The sequence below is a fragment of the Rhodotorula toruloides genome (genome assembly GCF_000320785.1).
Source record: "Rhodotorula toruloides NP11 unplaced genomic scaffold Scaffold2, whole genome shotgun sequence".
Classification (NCBI taxonomy): domain Eukaryota; kingdom Fungi; phylum Basidiomycota; class Microbotryomycetes; order Sporidiobolales; family Sporidiobolaceae; genus Rhodotorula; species Rhodotorula toruloides.
Window position 1 is genome coordinate 373,983 of NW_015622962.1, and position 26,559 is coordinate 400,541.

The window sequence follows — 26,559 nt, forward strand, 5'->3', positions numbered from 1 at the left end:
CATCCCTCTCTCCCTCTGCTCTAGCTACAGAGTGCAGTGCTTCATGCTTCCCCTACTGCACAGCAAGGCAGGCAGAAGCGTCCGCTAGAGCAGAAAGCTGTCGTCGAAACTTAGCATCTCGCTCGCATCCTCATTCACGCGCTGCCAGCCAACTCGTGATGGACGCGATATCATTACTCGAGAGCTGTCTAGTACAATCCTCCCTCAACGCGTCAGGCCAGCACCCAAACACCCGCCACAGCCGCAACGACCGCCAACCCCCCTCGCGTGCCCACCCTCCCTGCCGCACTACTCGGCCTCGCGCTCTGACTCGCAGCTCCCACACTCCCACTTGCCGTGACGGTGACGATCGAGATGTTCGAATTGGCGGAGGTCGAGGGGAGGAGGGTGGACGTGACTAGGATGCCCGAGGAGGCGGTTTCGATGACAGTCGCAGTGATGGGGTCGTGGGTGCTTGTTGAGGACGACGCTGAAGAGGAGCTGGAGGTGGTGGTGGATGAAGCTGGAGACGAGGAGAACGAGGAAGAAGCGAGTGAGGGAGAGGAGGAGGGGGGAGGAGCGGGGGAGGCAGAGGACGAGGATGAAGGAACGCGTGAGCTCGCTGTCGTCGCAGAGGCTGGTCGAGTCGCGGTAGTGGGCGCTCGAGACGCAGAGCGGGAGGAGGAAGAGAGAGAGGGAGAAGCCGTACGAGTAGCGCTCGGAGTCGGGCTCGCAGACGAGACGGGCGGATTTGTCGCTGTCGCGTCCTGGCCGCTTCCGTTCCCGACTGCTCCGCCTGAACCGTTGCTAGAGGAGGGCGACGAGGGAGATGAGGCGGCGCCGAAGCCGTCGATCTCGAATGGCCCGACTTGGGTGTAGACGTCTGTCGGGTTAGCAGAGTTGACGATTGCGAGGATCTGCGGCTTACAATTGGTCAGCTTTTGCAGAACGTCTAAAAGCAGCGAAACACACGCACGTATTGCCTCGAGTTGCTCCGCAGTGCTGTACCGCTCGGGAACGTCAAGCTCTCGCTCGTCAGGTCAACGTTCTGAGCGATCGTAAGCGAATTCGAGTTCCTGCAAGCGAAACTCTGTATTAGCCGCACCACTCCTCATGCGTTCGAGTGCGCTCGCACGCACTTGGGGTTCGTCCCCGACCCTCCCACCGCCGACAAGACGATGTCGCCCCTCGGTGCTCCACCAGGCTGGTAGTGCCATGTGATGGGCTGCCCCGCCGCATCGGCCCACACTGTCGAGGTTGTCGGGTTGGTGAAGTAGGTTGCCGAGGCGAGCGAGGGGAGGAGGAAGAGGACGGAGGAGAGGGCGGAGAGGCGCATGGTGGGCGAGAGCGTGTCGGAGGAGGTCGTGTGTTGCTGAGTGAGGAGCGAGAGTCTAGCTCTGCAGTGGAAGAGCTAGCGCAGGTGAAGAGCAGGAAGACAAGCCTTGTCGCGAGCAGGCGGGAGGGAGAGCACAGATCAGACGGAGACCGAGGAAGCGCGCGCCGTCCTGCCTTTGCGCCTGTTCTTGACGAGTCTCCAGTGCCAGTCCACTAGCGCAGGTGCGGTCTTCGCGCTAGATCTCTGTTGGGAGAGAAGGCTGGCTGTGTGACGAGGAGATGGCTGGAGAGCGTGTCGCGCGGGATGGGGCGGGTTGTCGAGCAGGTTGGCGGTGTCGCGCGACTCCCAGCAGCACTTCCGTGTCCAACAGCAGCAATCCCAGTCATAGCGAGTGTTCTGTGCGAGAACAAGCCTCGAGAGCGAGCGACGAGGTGGGGGAAGGGTTGGAGTGGTCGACTACGGGCTCGTTGCTGGGCGTGAGCGTGCTCGGCGATGGCAGCAGGCTACGATCGACTGGACCAGCATCCGCCAGTCGTCGACCAGCCCGCACGCCCACCTGTCGCACCCTTCTCGTCCTCCTCCTCGGCAGGACTCCCTTTCCCCGTCACAACGCCCGATGCTGCGTCTCCGAACGGCTTGGTAGACCCGTTCGCATACCCGCCAGCTGGCGCTCGGAAGTCGAAGCTCGGCGCGGCGAAATGGAAGGGCAAGGGCCGGGCGAACGACTCGCCCTCTCCTGACGGGTCCTCCGACCAAGCAGTAGACGATGCAGAGCCGCGAAAGAAGCTGGTGTTCTGCGTGCGGTTCACGGACGGGCAGACGGAGGACTTGGTGGACCTTTGGGTTGGCGAGAAGGAGACGGTTCGCGAGGTGAAACGACGGGTGCGTCAGGTTCTCTTTGGTTTATTGCCTACGAGACCCGCTGATTCAGCGTCACATGCACAGATTCGGCTCCTGCGACCCGATACTCTGACGGAAAACGGCAAACCCCGCCGCCTGCGTCTGATCCAGCTGGGCCGCCTGCTCCCAGACGGCGTCTTCCTCCTCCCCTACACGCTACAACTCGTTTCCCGGCGGGCAAAAGCTGTCTCGCCGAATTCTGCGGCCGACGTCGGCGTCAAGGAGGGATTGCAGGCTGTTGGAAGGGGGATCGGGAAGGTTGTGAGAGGCACGATGGGCGAGCGAGCGGGAGAGGATGAGATGAGTCTGTTGGAGAAGGGGAAGGGGCGCGAGGACGAGCGAGGTACAGGAGAGGACGAGGTGGAGGAAGAGCAGATCTGGTTGCATTGTTCGGTGGGCGAGCCGATCGAGGACGAGGAACCAACGGAGGAGAAGGACCAGGTGCGTTGCGCCTTGTCATCTGTCGGCCGCGAGGGCTGACACTCGTTGTCACAGACTGCGCAAATCACCCCACTGCAAGGCTTCGACCGACTACGCGACGCTGGCTTCTCCGAGCAGGACATCGAGAACCTCCGCGCCGAGTTCCGCGACTCCCGCCAGACTGAAGCGGGTGCGTCTTCCACGCCTTCGCTTCTTTGTCAGACTGCTCACCCTCCCTCGTGTGCAGACGACGAGGAGCACCAGCGCGCGCTCGAGGAGCAATGGATGAGCGGGATGACCGGCCAGGAAGAAGCTGTCGCTGGCGACTCAGGTGCGCCGTGTCCCTGCTCTTTCTGAAACTCTCGACTCACATCTCCATGGCAGCCGGCACAGGGCACTATTACTCGCTTCTCAAGGGCGTCTGCATCGGCTTCTTCGTCCCCTTCTTGCCGCTCTTCTTCTTCCGAACCCAGATCTTTACGCGACGAATGCAGATCGCCGTTATCTTGGGTATCGTCGTCAACCTCGTGCGGCACGTCCCTCTTCTCCGCTCAGATCGCATGCTGACGCCTTGCTCGTCGACAGGGCTTTGGAATCCTCCGCCTGCTGGGCTAGCACTCGCATCGCAGTTCTCGCCGTCACCGCAGTGACATGCTTGTTTGTAACGACTCATGCATTTGCAGATCGATAGACACTCTCGTTGAATAGTGCACGTTGTTCCCCGTCAAGGCGTCTCGATAGTCTCGCCGCGAACCTCGTAGCGCTTACCGCTGTGAGTAAGGAGAAAGCGTGAGTGCTGGATGCGCGCATGGCGGAAGGAAGGAAGGAACGCACCGGATGCCCCATACGCCCCAGTTGGTCTTGACGGCTACCCTCGGGTCGAACTCTGCAATCTCCCACTTTTCGCTCCCAAACACGTTCTCGCCGGGCGTCAACAGCCAGTCAAACTCGCCCCTGATACCCTCGACCTTGTCCAACGCGACGACATCGCGCTCGATATCTGCGGGGCTGAACCCCGTGCAGAACAGCGCGCACTTGGTCTCGAGAATCGAGAGGACGGCCGAGTGCCAGTTTGTCTCGAGCTGCGTCTTGAGCGGGTCGTGTTCGTCTGGGAAACCGAAGCCGGGCGAGAAGGCGAAGAAGACGTCCTGGTACGGGTCGAAAGGGCCGAGGACGTCGTGCACGTCCGAGTAGCCGCATCGCAGACTTGTGATGGTCAACTTGCCGTCGTGCTCGATCCGCGTGTGCGAGGGAACGCCATAGACGCCCTTTTGTGCGTCGTCCTCGCTCGATTTGGAGGAAGAGGGAGGGATGTAGGATTCGGGGCCGATGAAGACGATGTGGAGCGGGACGGCGGGGAAGAGGTGCGAGATTTGCGCGAGGACGCGTGCGGGAAGGGAGGATTCGGCACGGGCTCCGAGGATGAAGATGCGGAGAGGAGAGGGAGGGAGACCAGCTGCTGCTGCGTCGCTCTTGGCGACGGGGTGGAGGGTGCGGCGGAGGGCTGAGGCAGCGAGGATTCACGCCAAAGTCAGTATCGCCTCACTCGACGATAAGGACTCTGGAGACCGCGCGACGCACCGAGAAGAGACCGCAATCCTTCGGGCAAGAGCCGCTGATTCCGGATCGTGTACGGCGAGTTCTCGTGAAGGACGGAGCCGATTGTGATGGGGTAGGTCAGGAGTTTCGAGACGTGTCGTCGTGCGCGTTCGGTGTCGATGGAAGGGAACCCTCGGGTGTACAGGAAGACATCCCAGTTGCCCATCGAGACGGCCTGCTCATACTCTTGCTCGCCTGTGGACGCGAGGTCAGCATCCGCCCGCCTTTCCAGGTCGAGACCGCACGCACCTGGCAGCCGGAACTCTGTCATCTCTCGCCCGCTCCGCAAGTCGTGCTCGTCCTCGTTGGCCTCCCTCAATCGCGGCCAGTACCGCCCGTGGTTCTCGTCCTCCTGCCACCGCTCCTCGCTCGCGTGGGTCGGGAATCCACAGTTGGGGCACTCGTACGCAACGTGGACCTTTTCGCCGTACTTGTCGAGCGAGACGGGGCAGTAAGCGAGCTGCTTGATGCGCTCGCCCTTTGCGCGCATCTCTGGGAACGGCGACTGCGAGAGCGGGTGGAAGAGGTTGTCCTGCGTCAAGACGGGTTTCGGCACGTCCTGGAACTTGTCCTTCTTGCCCCATCCGAAGAGCGTGCGCCTGTTCGATGGTTGCGCGACTCGGGGAGATGGAGAGGCGAGGCGGGCGAGGCGCTGCGACGAGTGTGCGAGGCGGGACTGCATCATGTGCAGTTCGTGAGCTCCGGCAGTCGCTCAGCAGTCTGTTCAGCGCAGCGAGGCGAGTGGCAGCTCTCCAACCCTCCTCATCGCTTCTCTCGCTCCTCGACCATCTCGATTTGTGCTGACACTGCTCGCTGGGCTGGATTGGACCGCTTAAACGAAGGCTGGCTGTCATCAGACCGCGACTGCCGACTCGCCTCGCCCGGGCCATGCTGTACGCAGCCTCTCTCGCCGCCCTCGTCTGCGTCCTCACGCTCCCCACCCCGTCCCGAGCGTGGTTCCCTGGCGTCAAGAAGCGGTACACGGACGAGAAGCTCATCGACGCAGGATCGCTCGGCCTGCCAAAGACCGGACTCGTCGCGGCGTGGGCAGACTGGAACGCCGACCAGCTCCTCGACCTCTTCCTCGTCTCGGCAGACCAGCGCACCGTCTCGGTTCACACGTGGGACCGCAAGGCGTACGAGTGGAAGGAGGCGGTCGAGGCGCGGATACGGACAAAGAGCGACTTTATCATCACGAACGTCGTCCCGGGAGACTTCGACTACGATGGAAAGGTCGACGTCTTGCTCATGGGCGGGAAGAACCCGGGCGGATGGTGGGGAGCAGACGAAACGACAGAGATGCAGGTGTACCTGCAACGGGGCGACGGCAGCTGGTGTGAGTCCTGCCTTCATCTCGCTTCCGTTCAGGCCGTTGAGCTGTGCGAGGCGCGTGCAGCCGAATCCTACCCTGTCGACTCGTCCGCACTCGCGCAAGCGATGCCGATCGACGCGACTGGCGACATGCGGACAGACCTGCTCGGCATGTCAGCGGGCTCGAAGCCTCAATTGCAACTCTGGAACAACACCTGGGCCGCTTCGAACGCGACGAATGTCTTCAGCGTGTGAGTAGCGCTCGAGTGCTCGTCTCCAAGGTCTGACTGACGCTTTGGGTCGCAGAACGGACGCACCTTTCGACCTTTCGACCGCGCCGACGGGAAAATTCGACTGCAAGTTCCCCTCACCTCACTTCAATGCCTTTATCGACCTCGACGGCGACTGCCTCGCCGACATCTTCCTGACCTGCCAAGATGGCGAGTCGGAAGACGACTTGAGCTACCAGATCTGGCTGAATAGCAAGGATGGGCAGTTCAGGTACGCAAGAGGGGGCAAGTTGCCCGAGGCGACGAAGAGCGTCGGGTTTGCGGACATGGGTGCGCCCCGCTTTCTACCCGTCTTCTCTCACAGCTAACAGCTCGCGGCGCCGCACAGATCGAGACGGCACGATCGACATGGTCACCACGTCCTGCCCTTCCGCCGACGACTGCACCCTCTCGATCGCCTACAACGACCAGATGCCGCTCTGCGAGTCGTACATATCGGCTGATGCCAAGTGCCGGGACCTCGAGAGTCTCTGCGTCGCCGACCCAGACTTCTCCTTCGACCTTTCGCCCTCCAGCTCGAACCCCTCCTTCACCCAAATACCCATCTCTTCCCTCCTCCCCTCCCACACGCTCGTCACCTCCTCGACCGCATTCCGCGGCTCCTTCCCAACCCCGCCACAGATCGGAGACTTCAACATCGACGGTTACCCCGACCTCCTCATCCTGGCGAGCAGCCAAGGCGGGCGGGATAAGCAAGCGGTCATTCTGCAGAGCCGGCCTTGCGAGAAGGGTAGCTGTACGGAGGAGGAGATCAAGCGAGGGAGGAGGGCGTTTAGGGTCCTAAGCGAGGGAGCGGAGGCGTTGAGCAAGATCAAGGATGTGGAGAGCGCGACGTGGGTCGATGTTGACGATGATGTGCGTCGCCGCGCAGACTTGTCTGCTAGCGTAATCCTTGCTGTATCGCTAAGCTGACTCGTCGATGTGCGTGGCGTGCAGGGCTCGCTCGACATCCTCGTCCAGCGAATCGGCAACTCGGGCGCGGCTCGTCAGCCCGTCTTCATCAAGAACAACTATTTCCATGACGCCTTCTTCCTCAAGGCGCAGGGTGCGTTGCCCTGCGCATACACACGAGAAGAGCGAGCTAATGCCGCCGAGAAACAGTCTTGAACGGCGCTTGCCCAGGATGGTGCGAGCCAAAAGAGCCGGGCGAGGCGCGGTACAGGGTAAGCTCGCGTCCCAACGTTGATTGCTCGCAAGCCTGACGCTCGCTCGTGACAGCCTTACGGAAGCAGCTACTCGGGCGCGTCCTTCAAGTTTACCGTCCTCGACCCAACCGGCGCACGGCGGAGTACGCAATGTGCGTTCTCGTCTTCAGCATGAGCCCATGACCCCGCTGACTCGTCGCCCTCGCAGATGGCCAGCTACCACAGTCGACTTACATGTCGCTCGCGACGCCCTACTCCTACTTCGGCCTCGGACGGACGAACAACTACGTCGAGAACTTGTTCATCGGCTCGACTCGCCACCAGTCGCAGCATTACATCAACGTCGAAGGCCTCATCCCGAACTCGCAGGTCCTCGTAAACCCCTACCAGCCGGCGAACAGCAAGGACCCGTCGAGCTGGACGAAAATGCTGTACCTGCATCCGGGCGACTGGATCCCGTGGGTCACGATCGTCCTTCTTGCGGCGATTGCGATTCTTGGGGCGACGGTGATCGCTCTGCATGTGCGGGAGAAGCGCGAGGACGAGGCGGAGCGAAGAGCGCGGCTTCTCCACCTGAACTTCCAGGCTCTATAGACTCTCGTTGCCGTATACACGCTGTCCGTCAGTGCCCTTGTTGTAATACTCTTCGTCTCGGACGGGTTCGCGCGGGGAGAAGCGGAGAGTAACGTTCTTGCAAGCGCCGCTACGCCGCTGCGTCGCTGAAGGAGAATACGAGGAAAGCGTCCGCTCCACCGGCTTGATCTCCCGGCTCCATCGCCAACTTTATGACCTCGTCCCACGCTTCCTGCAAAGCCGACTCGTCGGCCACGTCGGCGCTGTAATCGACGAGCGTTTGACCGTCGAGTTTCTGCCAGCGCCACGCAATCGGCATCTTGCCAGGCGAGAGTGTGTCGCGGCACCGCTGATACGCGTCGTAGATTTGCCTGTATTGAGCAGACGCGTCGGGCGAGAGGAAGCGGGCGAGAATCGGGACGTAGATCTCGTTCGAGGTCATCTCGACTCGACTCGGCTCGGAGATTGTCGGCAAAGGCCAGGCGAGGCAGATCTGCAAGCACGCGGATGTGCGTCAGCGGTCCAATCTTGAGAATGCCAAGCAAAAAGGAGCTGGACTGACCGGCTTTGGCGGATTCCGCGAGAAGTCGGCGAGGTCGTCAAAGTCGCGCAAGTTGAGGAGCCACAGCGCCGTGCCCAAGCTGTGGTGACTGGTGATGAAGACGGCGCGGTCGTTCTCCACGGCGAGCTGGATGACCGGAGTTTCGTCCTGGAGGAAACAAACGCTCAGTCCGGAGACATGCGAGAGATATTCGCAAAGACGAACCGCAACGAGGACAACTGTTTTCTGTTCGACCAGGTCCTCGTCACCGGAGAAGAGGACGCGGCGGTAGTCTGTCGTCCAGAGCACCCGGCCGAGTGCTGAGTATCCGCTGTCGTCGGATGTCGCGACGAGATGCCGACTTCGCCCGTCGTGGTGAACAGCCGTCCAGTCGACGCGTCCGCCGCGGTAATGCCACTGAGGGAAAAGACTCGCCAACGCGGCCTGGTCCTGCGGAGGTTCTGGCGGCCAGACGATGCAGGCCGAGCGAGGGAGGGTGATGACTTCCTTCGGTGGGACGACCTCGGGGAGCCGCCAGATCGTGATTGAGCACACGCCGGCGACGAATAGCAGACCGTCGTCAAGCTCAACGTAGCGCACCGCTTCCTCGTCCAGACCGTCCGCATCGTCATCCGAGACGAAGCTCGGTAGCCGCAGAAAAGATGGCGTACGACTGGGAATGTCGTAGTAGTAGACGACGTTGGCGGACCGGCTGGAACCGATGAAGGTCGGATAGCGCAACTTCGTGGCGCGACAGGCTGGGAAGCGCCCAAAGCCGTCCAGTTGGTATCCAGGCTCAGTCGGTGCGTGTGTGACCATCGCGGCGAGATCTGGTGGAGTGACTGCCATCGACGTCGGAACGGGGTTCGCAGGCTTGATGTCGTCGCGGCGGAGGAAGAGGTAGTTGTCCTCGAACCAGTTAATCGGGAGGTAGCCGTCGCTGAGCTCCACGTGCGGGTAGGGTGTGCGCGGGAGGCTAATCGACCATGCGAGCGCTCCATCGCCCTTGAAAGCGAACGTGCCGCCCGTCAAGCCGGATACGACGATGAAGCCAGGCTTCGAGTCGAGCTTGAAGCGCCAAAAGCGAGCTCCGCGTTGTGGTATCTCGGGCTTGAGTACACGGGTGTGCGTGCGCCCTGCAAGCCAATTGCGGTGGATGGCGAAGCGGTAACGGGCTGTAGGGCAGAAGCGTGTGTTGGAAGGATCCAGGAAGTCGAGCATGCGGGACTTCGCTGCGCACCGTACTCCTTCCAGCTCGTAAGCTCGTCATGCTGGCCCATCCATCCCTGCGATTGGACGACCGTCTGCAACTCCGCAGGATCCAGCTCCTCCGAAAGACCCTTCTCCGTCCAATGCGGGTCCTTGTGCAGCGAAGCGCTGGCTCCGGCCGTTTGGGCGTCGGCGAGACCGGTTCTGATGCAGATCAGGCGGCAGAGATGGTTCTGGTAGCCCTTCCAAACGTCGTGGACGGTCGAACAGGTCTGAACTGAACGGGAGAGGGTGGGGAAGTCGGTGAAGCTCAGGACGACCGCGATGAGTTCCGGCGGGAGCGAAAGAAGCGTGAGAGTGTCTGGCATGCTGCTCGTAGCCTTTGAAGACGACGTGAGGAGGAGCAGTGAAGCGTTCGAGGACAAGAGGGGGTTCCGTCGTCACCACCCGCTCTCGTCCCGCTGGACTGCCCGCTCCGACGTGGGATGGCTCCACCGAAGTCTGGCAGCAAAGGGCAGAGCAACCAGCGGCTCAAGCTGGTCGTGCGGAGGCTTCCTCCCGACCTTCCCCCCGCCGTCTTCTGGAAGACCGTCTCGCCATGGGTTACGCGCGAGGACGCGGACGGCGAGGGCCAGGAGGGCGCTGAGAAGGTCGTCTGGAGCGAGTACAAGCAGGGCAAGGTCCGCAGGAGGTGAGCTCACCGTCCTCGCTCTCGGTTCGCTCGCTTCATCAATCTCGTCGTGCTGACCTCGCTGCGCCCCTGTGGCAGCGGCAAGGACAAGGACAGCGTTCAGTCTCGAGCGTACATCACTTTCAGGACCGCCGACGCGCTTGTTGCGTTCAGTCGCGGCTACGACGGGTGGAGCTTCCGCGACAAGGCTGGTGCGCCTGCTCGGCCTGCGTTCTTCCGGACCATTCTGACCGTCCGACGACTCTTGCAGGCAACGTCAGTCAGGCGGTCGTCGAGTTCGCGCCGTACCAGCGGATGCCGACAGCTCCAGCCAAAGCGGATCCTCGCCAGGGTACAATCGACGACGGTGAGCGAGCTTTGCGTGACCTTGTCCACTTCGAAGCTGACGTTGGATCACCCTGCGCCAGACCCGGACTTTCTCGCTTTCCAAGAGGCGCTCGCGGCTGCGCCAGCAGCTCCTCAGCCGGCCGAGACCCGTTCGTCTACCCTTGATTGCTTCCTTCGCTCACTGCGGCTTACCTCGTCTCTCTATAGCTGCTGTGAACCCGAAGTCAACGCCGCTCCTCGAATACCTCCGCCAGCAGAAAGCCGCCTCCAAAGCCTCGCGGAAGCAGGCTCTCGCCGCAATCAAGGGGAAAGGACCCATCGTCCTCCCTGGCGCGACGAAGGCTCAGCTTGCGACTGCGGTGCACGGTGGAGTTCAAGCGTCGGCGGGGAAGGGCGCGAAGGGCGGAAAGAAGGACAAGGCGAAGGAGAAGAAGGGAAAGGGCAAGTCGAAGGAGTCGAGCCGGAGCGCGACGCCTGTTCCCGGCGCAGCGGCTTCGGGCAGTGGCGCAGCGAAAGGCGGGAAAGGCTCGAAACCGCCGACTCGACCTGCGTCTGCGGCAGGAGGACAAGCGACTCCGCCCGCTCCGCACATCCCTTACCCGCCAGGCTCGGTCGGCGCGCAGCAGCAACAAGCGCAACGCAATGCCGCTCTTCAGGCCCAGCAGGTCCGACAGCAGCTCCAGCAGCAGCATCGCGCCGCTCAGCAGCAACAGCGAGCCGCGCAACCGCAGCAACAGCCTCAACAGACAGCGATTCTCTCGCCCCAACCGCAGATTCTGCGCAACCCCGCTCGCCCGATGCAGCAAGCCGTCTCTCCTGCACCGCCTGCGACGTTCCCGAGCACACCTGCGGTCCAGCTTCCTCGACCGCCGCCCGTTCTCGCCAGTACGGGTCCTCCGACTCCTGTGGGCGGAGCTGGCGGTCAACGGGGACGCGGCCGAGGCGGAGGACGCGGCGGCGGCAATGAGGGAGGGCGTGGAGGGCGCGGACGAGGTCGAGGTCGAGGTCGAGGACGAGGCGGAGCAGCAGTCGCAGGAGCACCTCCCGCCGGCGGAGGTTCCTAGACTCTCGCGAACGGAGCGTGCGGGAAGGTGTGGCATTGCGAACTATCAGTAGACGCTCTTGAGGACGTGCTCGGGCTTGTACGTCGTCGGGTGGATGAAGCCGAGGTGTGCGAGGTCGCCAATCGCCCGGAGGAACCGCGCCTGTTTCCGCCGCGCAGGTCCCACATCTTCGTCTTCACTCTCGCTCTCCTCTTCATCCTCGTCCTGCTCCTCGCTATCCGCATCTGCACCATTCCTCCCCCTCTTCTTCCCGTTCGCCTGCTTCCCCTTGTCCCCATTCGCCGCACTCTCTCCCGCCTCATCGCCCTTCTCCGGCTCATCCGCCGCCTGCAACTCGAACCCGCCCCACCACTCTCCCAGATTCGCCAGCCTACCCGAAGGATGCGTCTCGGCGTAGGTGCGGTAGGCGATGACGAGGTCGTGCATGACGGGTGGCGGTTCGGAGGGGTCGGGCTGGTAGGATGGGTCTGAGAAGGGGTCGAGCCGCGAGAGGGTGCGGAAGAGGGAGGGGAGAGGAGTCGGGTGATGGCGCTGTAGCATGGCGAAAGGCGAGAGATGTCAATCGAGGGATGCGAGAACCCGTTCAAGCGAGCTGCGAGACGCACCTTCATGACTGTCGAGTCGTTCGCGAACCAGACCTCGTGCAAGAGCAAATCGGTGCAGGGCCGAAGTGCCGTTCTGCGAGCGGGACCAGGACGTCAGCCGACTGTCCCTCAAAGAAAGCTTCTCACGCACTTGAGCCTGCTCTTCAACCCATCCGCCGTCTCCTTCGCCACCTTTGAGAACTGCCTATCCAGGTCCGACGATGCTCCTCCTCCAACACCCATACCGGGCAAAGCGAGTCCTCCGGCGATGTTCGAGTTGAAGAGGGTCGAGCGGCCGATTGGTCGAGGTGCGTCAAGAATGGGCTTCAAGACGCTTTCTTGGGAGGAGACGTAGTCGGCGAGGTCGGTCGGAAGGGAAGGGCGGGAAACGAGGAAGGCGGAGAGGCGATCGAGGAGGAAAGAGAGAAAGAGAGGAAGTTTTGTCGACGAAGCTTGTCTATTCCATCAGGAAACGTCAGCATAGGTCTTCATAGATTGAGATTGACCGCGAGCGTACAGCACGAGACTGCACAGGTCGTCAACCGTCTTAGCCAGGCCTTTCTCGCCGCCTTCGCCAAGTACCATCGCCAACATCGTCTCCATCGGCTTGCGCTTCTCCCAGAACTCCATCGCCGCCATCAAAGCCTCGAATGCAACGCTCCGCTCGGCGTGCCACATCGAAACGGCCTGTCGGCAAATCTCGACTTCGGAGAGGACGTTAGTGGGAGAAGTCGAGGGATTGAGGATGTTTGCGGCGAGGTCTGGCGCAGACGAAAGAGAGGGGAGGGTGCGGAGAGCTTCGAAGGCAGCGGGAGTAGGCGGTGAAGCTGGAGTTGGACGGGTGAAGGAGGCGAACGGTTGCGAGGTGAAGTGGTGCATGTACGCGACCTGCACGAGCTTCCCGTCAGTGCAGTCCGCAAACAGCGAATGCACGACGCACCTGGATGAACGAGATCGTCGCGTCGACCGAGTGGTGCAGGTCCTCAAATGTCCGCCACATCTCGGTATAAAGCTTTGGCGCGAGGCCGAGCGGAGGTTGCGAGTCGACGAAGACCTACAAACAGAGACGCGTTTCAGCGACGTGATGAAGCAAAACGGAGACGAGCACGCTCACCCCGCGAACGAGGGCGTTGAACGCGCTCACGCCCGGGTCGACGAAGAAGCTCGAGGCGTCGAGCTTGTTAGCCGTCTTGCGCGACAGAAGTGAGTAAGCGGCATCGACCGTGGTGGCGATGCCAACAAGAAAGACGAGCGGAAGCGTGTCGACATAGTGTCTGCGACCGACGACAAGCATCAGCTGGTCGGTCTTGCGGAGATTGCACACGGAGACAAACGAGAGGGAGTCGATCATCTGCGTCAAGACCTTGCCATCCATTGCCTCGAGATTTTCCAGCAGGACGACGACTGTCGGTGCGTTGTCCGAGTCTGCCGGAGGCAGGTCAGTCCGTCCCGTCGGATGAGGCGGTCTCCCTCGCGCACCTTTCTTCCCGAAGCGATGCTCGTACCACGCTTTGAGGTTGAGCATGTCTTCCGGAACGAAGAGTGCGCTCTTCAGCGTCGCAGGACCTCCGACCTGTCGAGCAAGAACAGTCAGCGAACGCGCTGGAAGAGAAAAGGCTGTACGCACATGCTGGTCCTCCTCTTCGCCCTCGTCATCCGCCTCGATCTCGACATCGCTCCCAATGAAACCGCCTATCAGGCTCCGCAGGGCGTTCTTGATGTTCGAGCAGTCGCGGCTGGCGAGACGCGAGACGAGGCAAGGGCGTTGAGCCGTAGACGAGTTCGTCGAGGTGGACCGGGTGAGTTGGCGGATAAGAGAGGAGTAGAGGAGAGACGAGGAGCCGGGACTGGCGCCTGCGAACGCGAGCGGGTCAGACAAGCCGGACGGAGAAGCGATCGAGAAGCGGACGTACCGACGATGAGTCCGGTTCTCAGCAAAGCCCGTCCGCTCAGCGCAGTGTAGAGTGAGTCGCCACCGTCTGCTGCTGTCCTTACGAAGGCGACAATCTGGTCGAGCGATGCGTCGTGCAGGCTGGAAAGGGTAGCCTGCGGGAGGGAAGGTTAAGCTGATTTGCGCGGCGCCATCCGAAGTCAAGGCGCACCTGAATCTTGCCGTTGCACTCGTTCCACGCGCTCTGATACGCTTCGAGAGCGGCAGCATCTGTAGCCGCGAGAAAGGTCAACGAGCGAGTCTAGCCGGCGTTCCCAGCCCGTTACCCACCGGCAAAGTCCGCTTCAGCCTGTTCCTGCGCGTCGTTCGCCTTGTAGGGCAGCGTGAAGACGGCCTGCGTGTCCGGGACGAGGTCAGCCGCGAAGATGTCAACACGCGAGGTGGGGAGATGGACGCACCCGGGACGTTGAGGCGATGGGCTCGGTCCAAGCAGTGTCGTCTGCGTTCATAGCGGTCTGACTGATGCTTAAGCCAGGAGCCAGGCCTCCTAGCGGAAGAGCGGCGTCGTGTACTCCTCCAACCCTCGTCGAGGGGGTTCCTCATCTGCTGTTCACTCTCACTCGCTACACAATGGGCGCCGGAGCTTCAAAGCAGGCCACAAAGGCCAGGCCATCCAGGATGCCCGCTTTCGGCCAGAAACCCATCGGGCAGCAGGTTGCAGAGGCGCGCGGTCGACCATCTCAGCCGCTGCCTCAAGCGAGCGAGACGAAGAGCGAGGGTGCGTCAGGCGGAGCAGCGGGCGACGTGGAGCAGACGCTGATACGCTTCTGGTGCACGCAGCCATCATGCAGGACGCGCAGGATCCCTCGTTCGCTCGGAATCTCGCTGCTCTGGGTCAGGTCAAGGTCCCAGGGAAGGGTGAGCCCACTACACATCGAACAGTACGTCCGGCCATCGTTCTGTGAGTATGTGATGGTCAGGCTGACACGAGCAATCGCACGCACGCAGGACAACCCGATGCTGGGCATCCTCGCAGAGCGACAACGGGTTGAGGAAGCGGCCGAACAGAAGGTGCCCGTACGGAACCAGCTGTCGGCCGGCGGTTTGCTCAGCCTCTTCGACGCTCGCAAGAAGTGCACGACGCAGGAGGAGCTCGACAAGGTGTCACGCGAGTACGGGATGGAGCCTGCGATGGTCGAGGAGCTTGCGAAGCACATCAACTCCCCTAGCATGAGCGGCATCACGATTCCCGGCAAGACACCTGACGACGCGGAGCGTCATCTGGTGCGCTGCTTTCTCTCCCTCGTGCGGTGTGTAGCCCTGAACTGACAGAAATCGCTTCGCTTGTCAGGGTATCTGGGTCGACCCGCCTCTCGGCAAGGCGGAGCCGCCCAAGATCGCTGCTTGAAGAAGCTGTCGAGAATTCAGACAAGCTGGAGACGTCCCAGCACATCAGCCCTGTAGCATACTTCACGAAGAACGATCTGCCATCCCGCATCTCACCCGGAGAGAGACTGTCATTCCCTCGTCGAGGCCTTTTGCTCGTCTAGGCGTCGCTGCAAGCTGCTCTGGACTGGGTTTATCGAGCGTCCCGCCTGTAACGATTCGCATACTCCCGCTCGCAAGGTTGCCTCCTTCCTTCTCCTCCTTCCGCCAACTTCGCCTCGCTCGTGCTGTCCAGCTGCTCAGAAAATGAATATGCACGCTCAGCCGACCGCACCGCCTGTCAACGGCGCGCCTCCAGCGCCAGTACACCCGCAACCCTCGACCTCGTCGTTGTCCGCGGGCGCTGGTATCGCTCAGGAGTACGCTGCGCACTACGCAGACCTTGCGAACCACCTTGTGAGTGCATTTGTACTGTCAGCCGAGCAGCAGCGACTGTGCTGACCGCGCTTGTTCTCCTCATCGCTTTTCCTGGAACAGCTTGCGGGCTACACTTCCTGCGACTTCAGCGATGTGCAGCTTGTGGCGAGCTTGGCGGATGGGCAGCAGCACACGCTCGCGCTGCATAGCGTCGTCGTCTCGAGGTCTCCCTTGCTCCGACACCTGTGCGCTCCCTTCCCTACTCACGGTTCCGGAGTCCTGCGAGCTAAGCTGCAACCATTTCTGCAGTATCCAAGCCGCTCTGGCGTCTTCACCTCGACCCACCATCTTCGTGAACATCCCCGACCCTGCCGTCAACGCCAATACGCTCGGATTGGTTCTCGCCTCCCTCTACTCGCCCACCGTTCTCTCCCATCTCAACCCCGAGATCGCTCCTTCCGTCCTTGCCGTTGCGACCTTCCTCTCCCTTACCCGCCTGGCCAACTTGGCGTACGAGATGTGCGAGGCGGCCGTGCGGGAAGCCAAGACGCCGGAGGAGGTCATGCGCTGGGTCGCGTACGTGGAGCGTGAGCGCGCAACGGAGGGCGCACCGGGTCCTGCAACGCCCATCACGTTCGGCGGACCCGCGATGAACGGCACCTCGATCCCTCCCTCGCCCTCGCCCAGCACCAACAGCACTTCGCCACTCCTCCCTTCCTCCGTCAACGGCAGCGCTGCGCCCGTCCCCGCATTGTACGAATCCCGCCTCCGCGTCGTGCTTCTCGACCGCATCACCCGCTTGCCAGCCGAGATGGGCGCCTTCGCACCAGCGACCGAGGCACAGGCGCAACCGGCGCTCGTCAACGTGCTCAAGAGGTTGCCGTTTGAGATGTTCAAAGCGGTTGTCGAGGACAAGAGGTTCGAGGCACCCGGTGACATGGAGCGATGTGCGTGACTCGCGGTCTCTTCCCTTCCGGGCTGTCTGCTCGAGCCGATTCTGACGCTCTCCTCCTCCATCGCGACCATTCTCGCCACCCAACTACACCACACCACAGTCAACTTTGCCAAAAAGGTCGTCGCCGCTCGCAAGGCCCTCGTCCAGCAATCTGCCTCTCCCTCGTCTCCTCCACCCGAGTTCGAGGAAGCTGTCGTCCTCCTCTTCGGCGGCGGTGCAGGCGGAAGTGCGGTCAACGTCTTGCGGAAACAGCGCAAGCCTACGCTGTGGAAGATCTCGAATGCGATGTGAGGAAGGGCGAGGGAGTCGGCTGCATACCGCATCAATAGCATCTTACAATGCATAGTCGTTCACTGCGCTCTGATAGTCATTCGTGAGTACGAAGAGCGCGTCTGCGAGTCGAAAGAAGCTCGTCGTCTTGTCCTCCTCGTCGACCTCCTCTTCCTCAATCCCGCTCACTCCACCTCGCTCAAATCGCTCGGCTTGATTCGCTCGCTGTTGCACTTTGATCGTCTGCTCTGATACGCCTCTGTGCGCCATCTGCTGGTCCCTCTAACACTCGAGCGGTGTCGTCTCCCCCACCTCGCTTCATCGACTTGGGACGGGATGGAGAGGACAGTCGCGGCGCTGACACGGCATGTACGTAGCCTGACAGGCTTCTCGGATTGCAGCGAGCTGATTATATGGTCCCGCAGTACCCGCATCGGGATCAGGCGGCCGCACAGGCGCTCGCGGTATTGGCGGCGTATCCAGGGCTGCTGAACCCGGAGCAGAGCGATTTCAGTGCGACAAGCCCTTGTATTCGAGTTATCAGAAGCTGACAACATCCTCCCTGCAGCATACGATGACGGCCGAGTCGAGCTCCTCCTCTCGCTGACGGGTGTCCTCCCCGTCCCAATCGGCCCGAACACCTACCACTGTCCTATCGCCATCTGGCTGCCCCTCGACTTTCCAGCAAAGCCGCCGACGGTGTTTGTGCTGCCCAGCGAGACGCTGGCGATCCGGAAGGGCAAGAACGTCGATGCGAGCGGGAAAGTGGGTGTGCCGTACCTGGACAACTGGGCGAGAAAGGCTGAGGTGCGTCCCCAGAGATCCATTCGTATTGCCTCACCTCGATACTGATACGTCGGGTGCAGGGTTGCTCCCTCACCGGCCTCATCGAAGACCTTGTCCCTGTCTTCTCGGCTCGATACCCTGTCTCGGTCGTTCAGCCCAAACCCCGCCCGCCTCGCCCTGCGGCAACGCCCGAAGCGACTCAGGGCCATTCCTCACCGTCGCAGCAGAATCAGGCCCCACAGCCTCCTCCGCCACGACCTCCTCCTCCCGTCGGTTCTCCCCCTCCAGCGAACGGGCTTCCGCCTCGTCCGCCACTACCGCCTGGAGCAACGCAGAATGGCAGCCGGCCGTCGTCGGGCGTGTTCGAGCCTGGCATTGCTTCAGGCTTTGGTCCCGCAGGCTCACGCCTGTCAGGCTCGCCAGCTCCGCCTCCCCGTCCTTCGCCACCTAGCGGTTCTCCGGCCCAACGAGCGCTCCCCGGGTCATTCGTGCGTAGACTAAGCGCTCTGTATACGATTGAGGCTGACTGTCGGCCTTCGCGCAGTCTCAACCTCCCGGACCGCCTCCAGCCTACCCAGCTCAGCCACCTCGGCCGCCTCCAGCTCACCCGCCCGTACCGCCACCTCAGCGTACAAGCACGATCCTCGGCTATGGCTCCCCTCCGCCGGCTCCGCCTGCAGCACCCGTGCAGCCGCCGAATCAGTCTCCGCCGGCCGCGCTCCACCCGGAGAACGCTTTCTCGCAACCACCGCACGCTCAAGATCATCCTGAGGCAGTGGGTCACGCCGCGCCGCCCTCGTATCAACAGCCACTACAGTCGGCTGCCCCCTCTCGCGACTCATACGCACAACCTCCATTCGCACATCCTCCTCCTCCTCCTACACACGCATCGCCTCGCCCTGCTTCGCCCGCGACTTCGACCGTCCGAGCCTACTCGCCTGCGCCCTCCGTCGTCGCTCCGCGTCATCCGCCCCATCCGCCTCGCCAACGAGACTCTCGCTACGCAGACGACCAGCGCCGGGCCTCCATCGACTCGGCGCGCTCTTACCAGCCGACACCGCCGCAACCGCCGAGACCTCGACACGAGCATCCGCATCAACAGACGCGGCCTTACTCGCCTGCGCCCTCAGAGACGGCGTCCTACGCCTCCTACGCTCAGCGGCCGCAGCCGCCTGCCGATCACCGCGCTCCGAGGCAGGCGCATCACGCGGTGCAACCCTCGATTGGGTCGCAGCGCGGTCCGCCTGTGCCTATCTCGCCTCCTCAGCCGCCGCCATCGCAGCCAGGAAGACAGCATGCGGGACGGTCTCTGCGCGAACAGACTGCCTCTCCGACTCCCACGCCGTCTGAGGCCGGCTCGACGTCGACTGCGCCGTTCCGGTCTCGCGGTCCTCGACCGCCGCCGCCCCCGAGCGAGTACAGCGCGACCGGCGAGTACGGCTCGTACATGCCGTCGTCGCAGCAGACGTCGATGGGTGGCGTGCCGACGATGACGGACGACGACTTGTACAGTCAGGCGTCGGGGTACTCGGGTCGGCACGAGGAGGTCTACCGCGCGCCGGGACGGGCAGCGGAGCCTGCTCCGCTACCGCCGCCAGCTCGCTCGGCCACGACCTACTACCAGCGTGAACCCGAGCCAGCGGCTTACGCGGAATCGGCGGCCAGCTCGCCCTTCGAGCCAGTCATCGAATCGAGGGGTGCACCGGGACCGACTGTCCCCTACCAGCCTCGTCAGCCGCCTCGCCAGTCCTCGCTTGAAACGCACCAGGGTCATCAGCCGTCCAGCGCAACATCATACGCCCCATACGGCACGCCTCACCCGTCTTACCTCCCTCCACAGTCCTCAGCGATGTCGTCCCCTCCTCCGCCTCAACCGCCCGCACCGCCAATCACTGCGGTACGACCGAACGGACACTTACCGCCTCCTGCGCCATATGCAGCGGTACCAAGTCCGCCTGCTCCCGTCGTCTCGGCCGCTCGAACTGCTCGCAAGGCGAGACCAGCAAAGGCCACCCCGCTCAACATCCTCGACGCGGCAGACGACGATCTCGCCTCGCCTTCCTCGGCATCGCCTTCGTCCATCGCCTCCCCGACCTCCGTCTCGGTCGTAGGCGGTCCTGCTGCTCCACCGCCTGTCCCGCCTAACCCGGCTCTTCTCGCCCTTCGCACGCGCGTGCACTCGAAACTCGTCTCATCACTCACGACTCTCGCACATTCGACCGAAGCCGAGCTCTCGCAACTCGACTTGATGCGCGTTGACCTCGAGAAGGCGCAACCTGCAATCGAGGACGAGATGGCTCGCCTCGAAGCGGTCAGGAGCGTGTGTCTTGGCGTGAGGGATAGGTATGCGGAGGTTGTGGATCAGGCGGAGGGCAGGTTGCGCGAGTACGAGGCGCGAGGAGAGGGTGTTGAGGTAGACGAGATTGTCTGCGGCAGTACGGTCGTCTACACCCAGTGCGTCGAGCGACATCACCGGCGCATGCATGGCCGTCCCTCACGACTGTGGATGCTGACCAGCTTGCGTGGTTGTACAGATTGCTTGACCTCGTCGCAGAAGACGCCGCTCTCGAAGACACGATTTACGCCCTCGGACGCGGCCTCAACTCGGGTACAGCCAACATCGACCTTGACCGTTTCCTGAAGGTGTGATTCTCTGCATCCTCTTCACAAGTCTCCGAGCAGGTGCTCACGCCGGTCCGTGAACCAGCGCGTCCGCCTCCTCGCGAAAGAGCAGTTCGTCATCCGCGCGACAATCAACAAGATCCTTCTCGGATTGGCGATCAGACGAGAGCGCAGCGCTCAGGCTGGTGTGGGTGCGAATGGGAATGCGAGCGGAAGGGGGACCCCGGTTGGTAGCGGCGGAGGAGATTGAGCGGGCTGATGAGGTCTTGCAGACTGGGAACCGACTCTTCAAGATGCTTCTCTCGTCGAACGAGAGGCTGGAGAGGAAGCTGACGAACAACCGCGATTCAGCGACGAAAACAACCGACACCCTACTTCCTCCCCCTTCCCTTTCCCTTCGCGCCCTTCGCGCCTAGCCCCTGCGCCGTCTTAGCGCTCAGCTCTCCCATGGCACTCGCAAAGTCCTTCGTCCTGGCCTCGTACTGCTTCTTGAGCGACTCAAGGCGGGCGGAGGTGTTTGTACCTGTGTACGGAGCATGGGATTTAGGAAGGTCAATTGTCGTTTTGGTGCGTCTGGGCGCTCGACAGCGTGCTTGTAGAGAGCAGCAAGAGGTAGGGAGGTTGGCGCACGGATCTGCTCGAGGTCGCGCTTGGCTTGGTGGCGGTTCTGGACGGCCTGAGAGGCGAGCGAGGCAAGGCGGTCGATCAACTCGGCCCCTTTCTTCTGCGCGCGCAGTACACCGCTGGTATCAGTCGTATACTTTGCTGTGAAGAAGGGGAACGATAGCTAACGTAGTCAGCGGCAGCGATGTCGCCGACGAGCTTGCGCTTCTGTTCCTCGAGGATGTCGACCGTCTTGCGCTTGCGTGCTTCATAGTCGATTAGTTGAGCACTGCGCAAGCGAGAGCGTCAGCCATACGAGCGGAGACACGGCGGACAGCAAGGCGACTCACGCAAGGGCATCCCTGTTCTTTTCGCCCATCAAAACGAGAATCTGCTTCGACTTGTCGAGGCTGCTGGCGTAGGTCGCCTTGAAAGCGACGAGGTCGTCCGTTGGCTCGTTCGCCATTGGCACTTGAGGAGGGGAGGGGGTCAGCGAGGTGGGAGCAAAAAAGAGGGCGAGACGCACTTCGCTTGAAGTCGCGAAGGGCCTTGCCGGCTTGCGTCGCGGCAGACGGCGCGGCCCTGCGAGTCACAGAGACACCATTCATTAGCGTGATACGCTCGTTGGAGCCATACACAACTGAGAAGAACCTCGTCGCCTCACCGTTCGTTCCCTCCAACGCCCTCAACACCCTCCATCCCCTCCGCCCCACCTGCTCCAAACTCCTCATCAGTCCAATCCTCACTCTCCTCACTCTCTTCGCTCATCCACCCTCCACTCCTCCCGAACGGCATCGACTGACGAGACGCGCGACCGGCGGGACGCGCGAAGGTGAAGGGGAAGGGGTCTGAGCGTCGCGGAGCTCCCGGTTGGCGAGTGTCGGTGGGCTGAGATTGCATGCAGGCGCCGAAATCTGTGTCGACAGGGCGAGTAGAGTGAGCGAGGAGGAGAGGAGGCCGTCAGCGTGTGAAGGCTCGCTCTAAACGCCTCGCGCGGCGGAGCGAGTCAGAGTGAGACGTACCGTTTGGGACTGGTTCTCCGAAGCGCATGCCAGGTATCGCAGGAGGTGCCATCGCGCGGCACGAGCGGACGGAGAGACGAGAAGCGGCGAGTCGAGCTAGCGGCGCCAGGAGCGGTCGCGAGGCGGTGAGAGAGGTAGGAGCGGTGCAATCGAGCGTTATGAGTGAGCTCTGTGTGTCCAGCTGGGCAGACGAGCGAGCTGTCGTGTGTGAACGAGGAGGAAGAGGTTGAGGACGAGGCTTCCCCTCGACACGCACCGTCGCACGATCAAAGGAGGGCTGCTGTCGCTGCTGATGCACAGATACGTGCACTGGAGGCGCGTATTCCAGTAACAAAGCTTCCACGAAGTCGTGCTCTGTCCTGGCTTCTTCCTTGCCCCGCTGTCACCCTGCATCGACCGCCTCTCGCTGGTAAAGGGGTTTTGGAGACGCTCGCTGCCTAGTGAGGACTCGTTGCGACAGAAGCCCTCCATCGGCGACAGTAGCTTTGCAATTCTCGAGAGGCAGCGCAGCAGGTCTGCGTGTGATGTTCGCGACTCGAGCGCGTTCGTTGAGCAAAGCCGCGGAGCTTCGGTCCAGCCCACACCCGTATGGTGAAGAGGAGAGGATGTACAGAGCGAAACCAAGCAAGCAAGGGAAAGCGAGCGCGAGGGAAGCGTCCTCGTTTGTTCGCCAGTTGGCTCACGTCGTCCAGGTCCTGATCTGTGGACCCTGCAAGGATAACGCCTGTGATACAGTCTGCTTCAATGTGAGAGCCAGGCAGCGCAGGCTCTCGCCGGCACTACCGGATTGGAGAGCGCGAAGAGCTAGCTCAACGGAGAGAGCCAGGAGACGCAAGCGAGACCTGAGCCTCGGCAGATTGCCTTCAGCTGCTGCTCGCGAGTTTCTATACGTGTCTGCAATGCGGCCAAGATGGCTAGACAACTCAGAAATAGGCGGGAGAGGCGCAAGGAGGGCAGCGAAAGACCAAGGCCGCCGAGGCGAGAGAACCGTTTGGGGCGAGTCGGGCGCGCCTCTACAGTTTGCGAACAAAGTGCCAAGCAGTCTAGCGCCGCCAGCGAGAGTCCAGGCGGAGTGCGACTGAGCGGGACGAGGTCAAGCTGCGTCGAGGAGGAGAACAAGGTCAACTTCCGCCTCTTCACCCTCACTCGCCTCGCTGCTGCCCAAGGTTGCTTACAGACGGTATACAGGCTTATACGCGCCCTCACACACCGCACAGAGCGCTTTTCCTCTCCGACCTCCTCCTCATCCCGTTGCGACGCGACCGCGCTTCATCACCTTCACCTCGCCCTTCCGCTCTCCAGTTTCGCCAGAGCCATGCCACCCGCACACACAGACACCTGGCCCTCGGCAACTCACGCTGACTGGCCCTCCGCCCCCGCGACCCCCTCAAAGCGCGCCTCTCGCTCCTCCCGCATCTCCAACGACACAGACTACCGCTCCTTCACCCGCTCGACCTGCGTAGGCGGGACAGAGACGACAGTTGAGTTTCGCGTCGGCGACACGGTGGTTGTCGGCGCGGACGCCAAGTTGAAGCAGAAGTTTCTGGCGCCGCCGAGTTGGCAGGTCGAGGCGAAGGGCAAGGGGAAGGGCAAGAAGGGCAAAGGGAGGGGCAAGAAGCGTTCTCAGGACGACGAGGAGGACGGAGAACCCGAGGGATGGAGACACGAGGACGGCTTGAATGCGGGAGACAAGGTCGCGGTCATCACTCGCCTGTTTGAGGATGTCAGGGGACGGAAGATGGCGCTCGTTAGGTGGTTCGCCAGGCCCGGAGCGGTGTGGGGACCTGATGGACCGGACGAGGACGACGATGCCGGAGACGTCTTGCCCGTGCGTTCGACCTTCCAGCTCATCGAGCGGTTCTCGCCAGGCTGACTTGTGCCCGATGCGTCCTTGGGTCCCGATGCCCAGTACGAACTTTACTTCACCTCCGACTCGACACACCTCGAGGAATCGCGCGTCGTGCGCCAACGAGCTGCCGCGAACCCATTCTCCTCGCCCGCCGGGTCTCCCTCGAAGCGCTCCCGCGACGCCGGCTCGACCAGCGCCGTCTCCTCCCCCTCTCGCACCAACTCGGCATTCGTCTCGTCGTCCGCTGTTTTCCGAACGCCTCAGCATTCCGACCCAATCCCTGTGTCGACTATCCTCTCTCACGCCGAAATCTTCTCCCCTTCCTCCCTGCCCGACCCCTCAAATCCCACCATCACAGCCTCCCAACAATCCCCAATTCCCACCTTCCTCTGCCGACGAGTCTACGACGTCAAGCCCATCCCCGGCGCCAGTTTCTGGGGCGAGATCGACTGGGACGAACACCGGCTCAAAGCGGTCGAGTGGTACGAGTCTACGATGGGGATGGTCGAGCGCAAGGAGGGAGGGAGGGAGAAGGATGTTGCGCAGGATGGGTGGGATGTGGAGGCTGTGATGGAGGACAGTGAGAGCGAGAGTGAGGATGAGGAGGAGAGGAAGAGGAGGAGGAAGAGGGCGGAGAAGGCGAGGGCTACGAGGGAGAGGAAGGAGAAGGAGAGGGAAGAGAGGAGGGCGGCGAGTGGAGCGGTGAGCGAGAGTGAGGGATCGTCGGATGAGGAGGACGAGGAGGATGCTTTCGTGAGTCGCCTCATTCCTGCTTTCGTTGAAGACTAGGCTTATCTCTCTCTCTCTCTCGCAGAAAGACCGCGACTCGTCGTCGTCAGACTCGGAGTCTGGCACCGCAGGCGACGAGTCGGAGGATGGATCCGCCTCGGAAGACGAGAGCGCTTCTCGCACGCCTACAAAGCGCAAACCCCTCCGCGAGCGCCAAGCTTCCGCCGCCTCATCCTCCCGCAAGACCGCCGCGACGCGCCTGAAGCGCACTCGACCCGCGACGTCCGCCGCAACAGGCCGAGCGGCGAAACGTCGCAAGTTCGCTTCCTCCGGCAAGACTTCCTCCGACTCTGCGCACAACGCCCTCCCTCCGCTCCTCCAATCCGCCCACCTCGCCTCCCTCACGCCCTTCGAGCGCGCCAAGGCTCTCCTGCACGTCTCGGCTACGCCCGAGTCGCTTCCTTGCCGCGAAGACCAGCGCGAGCAGATTCGGCAGTTCATCGGCGATGCGGTGCTGGGACGGAGCGGAGGGTGTCTGTATGTCCATGGTGTGCCGGGAACGGGGAAGACGGCGACGGTGCATAGTGTCGTGCGGGAGTTGCAGAACGATGAGGTGCGTCCAGGCGGTTCCCTTCGGCTCTCGTCTCAAGTCAAGGCGGCGTGCTGATGGAGGTGTCGTACCGAAATCACAGGACATGGACGGCTTCGCCTTCGTCGAGATCAACGGCATGAAGATCTCGGAACCGATGGCCGCCTTCTCGCACCTCTGGGCCGCACTCGCCCCGCCCGACCAGCAGCAAAGCGGACGCAAAGTCAGTCCGAAGGCGGCTCTCGCAGCGCTCGAGAACCACTTTGCGAACCCTGACCCGGCGCGGAAGACGACGTGCGTACCTCCCTTCTTTCCCCTCCTTCGCGAGCTGACCTGGACGAGCACAACAGCGTGGTCCTCGTCGACGAGCTCGACCAGATGTTGACGAAGCGTCAGGACGTCCTCTACAACTTCTTCAATTGGCCGCACGTCCCGCACTCGAGGCTCGTCGTTCTCGCTGTCGCCAACACGATGGACTTGCCCGAACGCGAGTTGAGCGGGAAGATCAGGAGTCGACTGGGTGCGTTTGACTCGCTTCTCTCGACGCTTGACGCTTGCTAATTGCGCGCGCGGACAGGCACGAACCGCATCCCTTTCCAGCCCTACACCTGGACGGAGTTGAAGCGGATCCTCGAAGCCCGCCTCGCTCTCGTCGACCCCTCTTCCGCCGTCAAGTCCAAGTCCACCCCGCTCTTCGACGACGTCGCGCTGCAGAAGATCGCCAAATCAGTCGCTGGCATCTCCGGCGACGCACGCAAAGCGCTCGACGTCGCCCGCCGAACACTCGACCGCGTAGCCCTCCGTCTCTCGAAAGAAGGCAAGTCGCTTGACGAGCTCGAGCAGGGAAAAGTCAAGTGCTCGATTCAGGATGCGACGCAGGCGTACAACGACATGACGAGGCAGGGACCGGCGGCGTTCGTGAGGAAGCTTAGCACGCAGATGAAGGTGTTGCTCCTCGCGGTCGCGCAGTGCGTCAGGAGGACGGGTGTGCCCGAAGTCGAGCTCGATACGGTGCGTCGCCGCTTCCGCACTCGCTCGTCGTCGACGGACAAGACTGACCTCCTCCGCCGCCCCAACAGGTCCTCACCTGGCACCTCGACTTCCTGCGCCAGACGTCCCTCTGCTCAACTCCCTCCTCCGCGCCCTCAAAGAACGAACTCGTCTCCCTCCTCTCGCAACTGCACGCCCTCCGCCTCGTCACGGCCGAATCGCAGCGGCTCGACGTCTTCCAGCGGGTCCGGCCGGCGGTGGACGAGGGCGACCTGTTTGCGGCGCTGAGGGAGGACGGGATCCTGAAGGCGCACGTGCCGAAGGTGTTGTAGGCGGAGATGGGGAAGGAGTCGTGACATCGAATTCCTCGAGTTCGTACAGCTCGCCGTTGCTCTTTCCTTTCGTTCGCAAGCTCGCAGGAGAGCTCTAAGCCAGTGAAGAGTCGCTCGCGGCCGAACAACAACGTCTGGGCGTCTCGACC

The 26,559-nt window shown here is 62.4% G+C and overlaps 12 protein-coding genes across 12 annotated transcripts; 7 read left to right on the forward strand and 5 right to left on the reverse strand.

The window, feature by feature from the left end:
* Positions 1-212: 212 nt before the first annotated feature.
* Positions 213-1,315, reverse strand: RHTO_02825 (uncharacterized protein; the record flags this gene model as incomplete). The annotated part of the gene is made up of 4 exons (XM_016416498.1): positions 213-502; positions 689-896; positions 956-1,055; positions 1,119-1,315. The coding sequence occupies 4 exons, from the start codon at positions 1,313-1,315 to the stop codon at positions 213-215; spliced, it is 795 nt and encodes a 264-aa protein (XP_016276217.1).
* Positions 1,316-1,807: 492 nt separating this feature from the next.
* Positions 1,808-3,250, forward strand: RHTO_02826 (uncharacterized protein family UPF0645, transmembrane; the record flags this gene model as incomplete). The annotated part of the gene is made up of 6 exons (XM_016416499.1): positions 1,808-2,197; positions 2,261-2,656; positions 2,711-2,825; positions 2,883-2,966; positions 3,020-3,162; positions 3,221-3,250. 6 exons carry the CDS (start codon positions 1,808-1,810, stop codon positions 3,248-3,250), a joined length of 1,158 nt encoding a protein of 385 aa, XP_016276218.1.
* Positions 3,251-3,359: 109 nt separating this feature from the next.
* Positions 3,360-4,916, reverse strand: RHTO_02828 (mRNA processing-related protein; the record flags this gene model as incomplete). Its single annotated transcript, XM_016416501.1, has 4 exons — positions 3,360-3,405; positions 3,470-4,139; positions 4,217-4,429; positions 4,484-4,916. The coding sequence occupies 4 exons, from the start codon at positions 4,914-4,916 to the stop codon at positions 3,360-3,362; spliced, it is 1,362 nt and encodes a 453-aa protein (XP_016276219.1).
* A 206-nt stretch (positions 4,917-5,122) lies between these two features.
* On the forward strand, positions 5,123-7,574 carry RHTO_02827 (Integrin alpha N-terminal domain superfamily protein; the record flags this gene model as incomplete). The annotated part of the gene is made up of 8 exons (XM_016416500.1): positions 5,123-5,570; positions 5,631-5,796; positions 5,852-6,105; positions 6,164-6,690; positions 6,772-6,880; positions 6,937-6,998; positions 7,054-7,132; positions 7,189-7,574. The coding sequence occupies 8 exons, from the start codon at positions 5,123-5,125 to the stop codon at positions 7,572-7,574; spliced, it is 2,031 nt and encodes a 676-aa protein (XP_016276220.1).
* A 109-nt stretch (positions 7,575-7,683) lies between these two features.
* On the reverse strand, positions 7,684-9,671 carry RHTO_02829 (uncharacterized protein; the record flags this gene model as incomplete). The annotated part of the gene is made up of 4 exons (XM_016416502.1): positions 7,684-8,046; positions 8,116-8,262; positions 8,320-9,269; positions 9,335-9,671. 4 exons carry the CDS (start codon positions 9,669-9,671, stop codon positions 7,684-7,686), a joined length of 1,797 nt encoding a protein of 598 aa, XP_016276221.1.
* Positions 9,672-9,788: 117 nt separating this feature from the next.
* RHTO_02830 (regulator of nonsense transcripts 3) lies at positions 9,789-11,385 on the forward strand (the record flags this gene model as incomplete). Its single annotated transcript, XM_016416503.1, has 5 exons — positions 9,789-9,994; positions 10,073-10,185; positions 10,245-10,340; positions 10,402-10,470; positions 10,529-11,385. 5 exons carry the CDS (start codon positions 9,789-9,791, stop codon positions 11,383-11,385), a joined length of 1,341 nt encoding a protein of 446 aa, XP_016276222.1.
* Positions 11,386-11,430: 45 nt separating this feature from the next.
* RHTO_02831 (origin recognition complex subunit 3) lies at positions 11,431-14,369 on the reverse strand (the record flags this gene model as incomplete). Its single annotated transcript, XM_016416504.1, has 13 exons — positions 11,431-11,916; positions 11,991-12,063; positions 12,121-12,426; positions 12,487-12,857; positions 12,910-13,023; positions 13,084-13,243; positions 13,304-13,394; positions 13,449-13,542; positions 13,597-13,823; positions 13,883-14,015; positions 14,072-14,130; positions 14,191-14,254; positions 14,319-14,369. The coding sequence occupies 13 exons, from the start codon at positions 14,367-14,369 to the stop codon at positions 11,431-11,433; spliced, it is 2,229 nt and encodes a 742-aa protein (XP_016276223.1).
* A 169-nt stretch (positions 14,370-14,538) lies between these two features.
* On the forward strand, positions 14,539-15,268 carry RHTO_02832 (uncharacterized protein; the record flags this gene model as incomplete). The annotated part of the gene is made up of 4 exons (XM_016416505.1): positions 14,539-14,638; positions 14,701-14,801; positions 14,869-15,144; positions 15,212-15,268. 4 exons carry the CDS (start codon positions 14,539-14,541, stop codon positions 15,266-15,268), a joined length of 534 nt encoding a protein of 177 aa, XP_016276224.1.
* A 284-nt stretch (positions 15,269-15,552) lies between these two features.
* On the forward strand, positions 15,553-16,909 carry RHTO_02833 (uncharacterized protein; the record flags this gene model as incomplete). The annotated part of the gene is made up of 4 exons (XM_016416506.1): positions 15,553-15,702; positions 15,784-15,908; positions 15,973-16,610; positions 16,719-16,909. 4 exons carry the CDS (start codon positions 15,553-15,555, stop codon positions 16,907-16,909), a joined length of 1,104 nt encoding a protein of 367 aa, XP_016276225.1.
* A 315-nt stretch (positions 16,910-17,224) lies between these two features.
* RHTO_02834 (ESCRT-I complex subunit TSG101) lies at positions 17,225-20,546 on the forward strand (the record flags this gene model as incomplete). The annotated part of the gene is made up of 7 exons (XM_016416507.1): positions 17,225-17,257; positions 17,314-17,401; positions 17,457-17,695; positions 17,755-18,162; positions 18,219-20,128; positions 20,209-20,317; positions 20,382-20,546. 7 exons carry the CDS (start codon positions 17,225-17,227, stop codon positions 20,544-20,546), a joined length of 2,952 nt encoding a protein of 983 aa, XP_016276226.1.
* A 121-nt stretch (positions 20,547-20,667) lies between these two features.
* RHTO_02835 (uncharacterized protein) lies at positions 20,668-21,973 on the reverse strand (the record flags this gene model as incomplete). The annotated part of the gene is made up of 7 exons (XM_016416508.1): positions 20,668-20,819; positions 20,927-21,020; positions 21,089-21,188; positions 21,250-21,370; positions 21,426-21,481; positions 21,564-21,813; positions 21,922-21,973. The coding sequence occupies 7 exons, from the start codon at positions 21,971-21,973 to the stop codon at positions 20,668-20,670; spliced, it is 825 nt and encodes a 274-aa protein (XP_016276227.1).
* A 1,263-nt stretch (positions 21,974-23,236) lies between these two features.
* On the forward strand, positions 23,237-26,410 carry RHTO_02836 (origin recognition complex subunit 1; the record flags this gene model as incomplete). The annotated part of the gene is made up of 7 exons (XM_016416509.1): positions 23,237-23,749; positions 23,831-24,523; positions 24,585-25,112; positions 25,192-25,382; positions 25,439-25,608; positions 25,666-26,099; positions 26,168-26,410. 7 exons carry the CDS (start codon positions 23,237-23,239, stop codon positions 26,408-26,410), a joined length of 2,772 nt encoding a protein of 923 aa, XP_016276228.1.
* Between the last annotated feature and the right edge of the window lie 149 nt (positions 26,411-26,559).